This window comes from Electrona antarctica (genome assembly GCF_951216825.1).
Source record: "Electrona antarctica genome assembly, chromosome: 13".
Taxonomy (NCBI): domain Eukaryota; kingdom Metazoa; phylum Chordata; class Actinopteri; order Myctophiformes; family Myctophidae; genus Electrona; species Electrona antarctica.
Window position 1 is genome coordinate 8,268,021 of NC_136794.1, and position 6,026 is coordinate 8,274,046.

At 37.7% G+C, this 6,026-nt stretch overlaps 1 protein-coding gene across 1 annotated transcript; it reads right to left on the reverse strand.

The window, feature by feature from the left end:
- Positions 1–667: 667 nt before the first annotated feature.
- Positions 668–5,098, reverse strand: LOC306935605 (sialic acid-binding Ig-like lectin 12; the record flags this gene model as incomplete). The annotated part of the gene is made up of 7 exons (XM_079518702.1): positions 5,003–5,098; positions 4,281–4,700; positions 3,000–3,323; positions 2,008–2,136; positions 1,869–1,890; positions 1,625–1,722; positions 668–702 (listed from the first exon to the last, which is right to left on the reverse strand). Exons 1-7 carry the CDS (start codon positions 5,055–5,057, stop codon positions 668–670), a joined length of 1,083 nt encoding a protein of 360 aa, XP_079374828.1. The 5' UTR covers positions 5,058–5,098.
- Between the last annotated feature and the right edge of the window lie 928 nt (positions 5,099–6,026).

The window sequence follows — 6,026 nt, forward strand, 5'->3', positions numbered from 1 at the left end:
TCTTAGTCTTTGGAATGGAACTTCCATTTAGTTTTAGTCACATTTTAGTCACCTGGAATGCTTTTGTGTCTAGTTTTAGTAATGCGATTTTAGTCGACTAAATCTACAGTTGATTTAGTCGACTAAAATGTATTTTTGCAGGCCTTGATGCCGTCGTAATGGCTGATTTTACACTTGCTGAAAATAGCCGATCGACAAGCTCACAACGCGTCGCACTGCGACGCGTTGTGAGCTTGTAGATCGGCTTGTAGATTCGGCTATTTAAAAAAAAAAAAAAAAAAGTTGTGCTGTATTTGTACAAGATAATAGCATAGAGGCCTATATTTTAGGCAGTTTCTCCTTCATGAGAAAGCCGGTGGTGTACAAACTATAAATTGGCGTACTAGAGTGTTCATAGTGACTTTAATTAGTCATACTAAACTAAATGTGATTTATTAAGATGTCATTGAATGACAAGACTCTTGCAACCACCACAGGTCAAAACATCGACATATTCACCAATATTGCCTTATAATTAAAGTTTCTAAAATAACAAAACTGCCCCGAAATGGGCCCTAAATCTACTGAGAAGACACAAAAACATTCATATTCCAAAACAAATAAAATGAAATAAAATCTGATTAAAATCATTGGAGTTTAAAAAGTATATACTGTACCATTTTCACAGTCAGTGCTGGATTACACCATAGACATTTCGGTCAGCTATAAGGTAAAGAAATATGGTTGTTATTTCATTAATGGATTAAATTGAATGAATTATTCTGCTAATTAAAGTCATACTGTGTGACATTATATTTGTATTGTGTTTTAGCGCCACCGCTCCATTGTCATTACACTGTTTGTCTATATGGAAGGAACGCTGGATAAATGCGGTAGCGTCTTACGGCCCAAGAAAGATTATGGCATTTTGGAAAGCAACATGTCATCAGAAACGCTATTTCACCCATTCTGGGCGGGAACCCCTTTTGGTGTTTTAAGCATTATGTTATACTTTAGCTATTGAAAAATAGCAGATCTACAAGCTCATAGCGATTTTTGAAAAATCGTGAAAATGTGGTGCAAATATTATGGGGGAAAATAAAATAAAGAAAACGTATAGTTTTTAAGAGAACATTTATGCAGAATGACTATTGTGGAAGTGTTCCAATGGATCCAATGTATTATTTAGTCAAAAGCTTTTAATACTTTTAATTGGATGCCTATTTATAAAACCCATAGACACACAAACACAAAAAGGTAGCAGATCTACAAGCTCACAACATGTTGAAATGAGACGCGTTGAGAGTTTGGCTATTTTCACTACTTTTGCGTGGCAATGTTGTACGAAGACGAAGGGCATTCATTTACAAAAATCACACCCGTGTGAAGTGAGGGGCGCTAATATATTAAAGTCTAACTCATGTTGATTAGGTGATGTAATGGTGATGCCATTAACAATAAAGAGACAATGACGTAATGAGGGACAATATGACGTAAATGTTCCCTTCATTGTCAAAGGTGTTTTTAAAACAAACATTGAACTAAAAACAAACATAAAACCTGTATATAGGCTCAAAAATACAAAGTTGAGAAATGGAGATACAAGGTTTCCGCCTGACAACAACCATATAAAAATAACACTGACTGTGTTGCAGTGGGAGGTAGACATCATCAGGAGCTCCACTTTGATTGGTCCTCTGGTTTGAAGCGGAGCCCTGATTGGTTCCATGAGACTGAGCATGTCTGTTAAAATAATAATAATAATAAAAAAGCATATATAAAAAAACATGCAATGTAGCAGAAATGAAGCCGGGGAAAAAAAGAAAAGAAAAGTGCATCTATGCTGCTGTCATGTTGATGAATGGACAGAGATTAAATACTGTACTTACCTGCAGGCACAGCAGCATGGATCTGTAAGTTGAAAACAAGTTGTACCATAAACTTACTAAATATAATATACTCATAATGTTGTATGCGGAGTAGCTCAATTATTGTAAATCTAGATGGATCTAATGTAATATTTCTCACCTTTAGATGATGTTCTGTATCGACACAGCAGGATCAGCAGGATGGTCAGTAGAATTACAGCAACAAGTCCTACAATCAACCACAACCACACTGGAGATGTGAATGCGGTGCTCACAGGTGGTACAGTTACTGAAGGTGGAGGAGATCCAGACAGATTAGTATTTAGAGCATACACACACACACACACACACACACACACACACACACACACACACACACACACACACACACACACACACACACACACACACACACACACACACACACACACACACACACACACACACACACACACACACACACACACACACACGTTAGAGTCTGCAAAATCATGGCATGTGTTTTCATGATACAATAAGCATGTCACTCAGTACTGGGTATAAGTAACAGCGTCTCCGCCATATATGAGGGCTGCCAATTATAGCAGAGACACCACAATACTTTTCCAGCCTTTTTGCCTCCTTTTTGGGCATCCCAAGTTGTTGGAACCCTCTAACAACCAGTATGCGTATGCCCTAGGCTGCCAAGTATAAAGACAAATAGTATGCACCTATAGCCCAGCTCTGAGATGTTATGTAGAAGTGGTTGGTATTTTATGACCTTGGTCATAAAGGCTTCCTCTAGGCTGTGGTCAAAGGTGCAGTCTGGTTGCACACTAATAATAATAGAAGTGTTACAATTACAATAGTCTGGTTGCACCCACACTAATGAAGATGTGATGCGACTTCACTTCAACTTCCAGACTACCATAAACATTGAACTATAACATCCATATTCTGATTATGTCATAATAGGTGAACAAATTCAGCCAAAAGAAAAATAGCAGATCTACACGCAAAGTTGTATGATAAAATCACATGAAAGAAAACGTGTATTTACTGTACCCTAGCATCCATATTCTGAGCATGTCATAATAGGTTATAACATTCAGCAAAAGAAAATAGCAGATCTACAAGCTCACAGGGACATGGAGGATGGTATATAATACTCACAGGTGACATTCAGGGTCACAGTCTCCATTGCTGTAATGTTTCCCTTGAAGGTCACCTGACAAGTGACTTCACTGCCGTCGTGTTCAGATGAAGGGGTAAAGGTCAAATTTGAGCTGTGTCCCTGGCTGACTCTAATATGATTCTCTGTTTTCAAAATAGTGTCATTGCTCGTGACGAGAGAGTCACTGTGGCCTGTCTTCCTCCATGTCCAGGTGATGTTGGGAGGAGTTCCAGAGCAGAGCCCTGGGGCGGTGCAGGTCAGTGTGGTCTGCTGTCCCTCTGTCAGAGCAGGAGGAACGTTTACTTGGGGTTTTTGTTTTAGACCTAGTGGGACAGCAAACATAATGACATTGAATATCTGCTACATTATTCAATGCAACTATCATCAAAGACATGTTTTATGAATAGTTTTAAGGATAATATTTATTAGTAAAGCATTCAGTAGATTTCTTTTTTTTACCCAATATGGTAGCAAACAATAAACATGGGATTATTCTGTATACAAAGAAAGAGTACTTCATACTTGTAACCATGAGTGTCTTTTTAAGAGCAAAGACATATCCATCACCGGCCGGCTTATTCGCTGATGGGCCCTCAACTCTAAATTGATATGATCCAGTATCGGACTCTGTAAGATCATTGATGGTGATGCTGCAGTCATTCCGATGTGTGAAACTTGGTTCCAACAGGGCCACTCTTTTTCTGAACGAGAACAGAGGTCTTTTGTTTTTATTGGAGTTGAATATTACGTCATTAATGTAAGTATCACCACATCTAGGTTTAGATTCACATTTAAGCCATATTGCAGATGTGGGTTTGAATGTAGCACTATGAGTGAAAGAACATGGGATAACAATACAGAGTCCAGCCTCAGATGTTAGCTCTTTTTTGGTGAAGGTGATACTCCATCCACCAGGATAGTTCTCTGTAGTAGTTTCCTGTGTACCTGTTTAAAGCAAAAGAGTAAAATATCTTATCAATTTATTTTTGTACTTTTCTAATAATATTTCATTAGATTTAGTGTGAGCTAGTTTAATCAAACCATTACTTTTGTTTTTGTTTGTTTTTATTTTCCTGTTCATTCTGCTACGTACTAAGTACTAAGTGGTTGTAGTCTTTACATTATTCAATGCAACTATCATCAAAGACATGTTTTATGAATAGTTTTAAGGATAATATTTATTAGTAAAGCATTCAGTAGATGTTTTCTTTTTTTCCCCAATATGGTAGCAAACAATAAACATGGGATTATTCTGTATACAAAGAAAGAGTACTTCATACTTGTAACCATGAGTGTCTTTTTAAGAGCAAAGGTATATCCATCACCGCCTGGGAATTTCGCTGATGTGCCCTCAACTCTAAATTGATATGATCCAGTATCGGACTCTGTAAGATCATTGATGGTGATGCTGCAGTCATTCCGATGTGTGAAACTTGGTTCCAACAGGGCCACTCTTTTTCTGAACGAGAACAGAGGTCTTTTGTTTTTATTGGAGTTGAATATTACGTCATTAATGTCAGTATCACCACATTTCTTAGATTCACATTTAAACCATATTGCAGATGTGGGTTTGAATGTAGCACTATGAGTGAAAGAACATGGGATAACAATACAGAGTCCAGCCTCAGATGTTAGCTCTTTTTTGGTGAAGGTGATACTCCATCCACCAGGATAGTTCTCTGTAGTAGTTTCCTGTGTACCTGTTTAAAGCAAAAGAGTAAAATATCTTATCAATTTATGTTTGTACTTTTCTAATAATATTTCATTAGATTTAGTGTGAGCTAGTTTAATCAAACCATAACTACATTACGTTTGTTTTTATTTTCCTGTTCATTATGCAAGTACTAAGTGGTTGTAGTCTTTGTAGTTAGTGTTTGATGTGCGTTGTACAAATTACAATACATACATGAACGTAAGTGGACAAGACAATACACAATAAAGGTACAATAATTACAAAAGCAAAAAATATGATTACAGACATCAGCAAAATAAGCTACTGTACCTCCGGTGCCGCCCATCACAGCGAAGAGCACTGTCATACAGATGACTGCCAACATCCTCTCAGTCAGTCTGTCTCCACAGGACAGCCTTCAAAATCAGACAAATCTAGTGTGTGTGCAATAACAGGATTAAAATAAACATACTGGTTCATAGGTTGTGCTGAGACTCTTACAATACAGACATGATACTTGGACATCATGACAACGTAAGTAAATAATATGAAAAATGAAAATACTTCTATCCTCATGACAACCACATGTGTACACTTCCTGAACAATTCCTAAACAATCTTCCCCATACTCAGCAATGCATGCATACAATAATACCTTCATAATCTGTATGAAGGTATTATTTTACAACAAAACATTTTTGTTAACTGACCCTTTACTGAGCACTTTACTTGAAAAAAGGACATTGTGTTGTACCTCTTTCTGTGTGTTCCTCCGAGTGTCTCCTCTTGATGGTAAAGGTTCTTTAATGGTTTTTCTGTGAACTTTCTGTGACTCTACTACTCATCTTAGTCATCTACCATCTCTTCCCTTTTTCTACAATAGAAGAAGTTTACTTGACTTAACTACTAAACTGGCCTGACTGCTCCTCCCTGCAGCCTAATTTTTGAGTGGTGCAACCACTCCAACGAACAGCAATGTCCGTGTTCAACTATGTGTGTTTGTGTGTGACTATGTGTGTGACCAGTACCAATGAGTACCACAAGTGGCGCTGTTGTGCCAGAAACGGAGAGAGAGAGATAGTGCTGCATGTTGCCTGCTAATGAGAGAGAGAGAGAGACAGAGAGGGGGGGGGGGGATTTGCACCACTCAGTTCACACGGGTGTGATTTTCATTTTATTTTTAAGTTGAGTTTTCTAATTATATTAAATAGCTTAAAAATTATATCTGGACAAAGCTTGACTCTTTTGTCATGTTATGTTATTCTTTATTGATCCCCATGGTGAAATGTGTCTCCAGTTGTACGACCAGTGCCTTGCTCAAGGTACTAAGGTGTATGTCCCTAACATGCATATG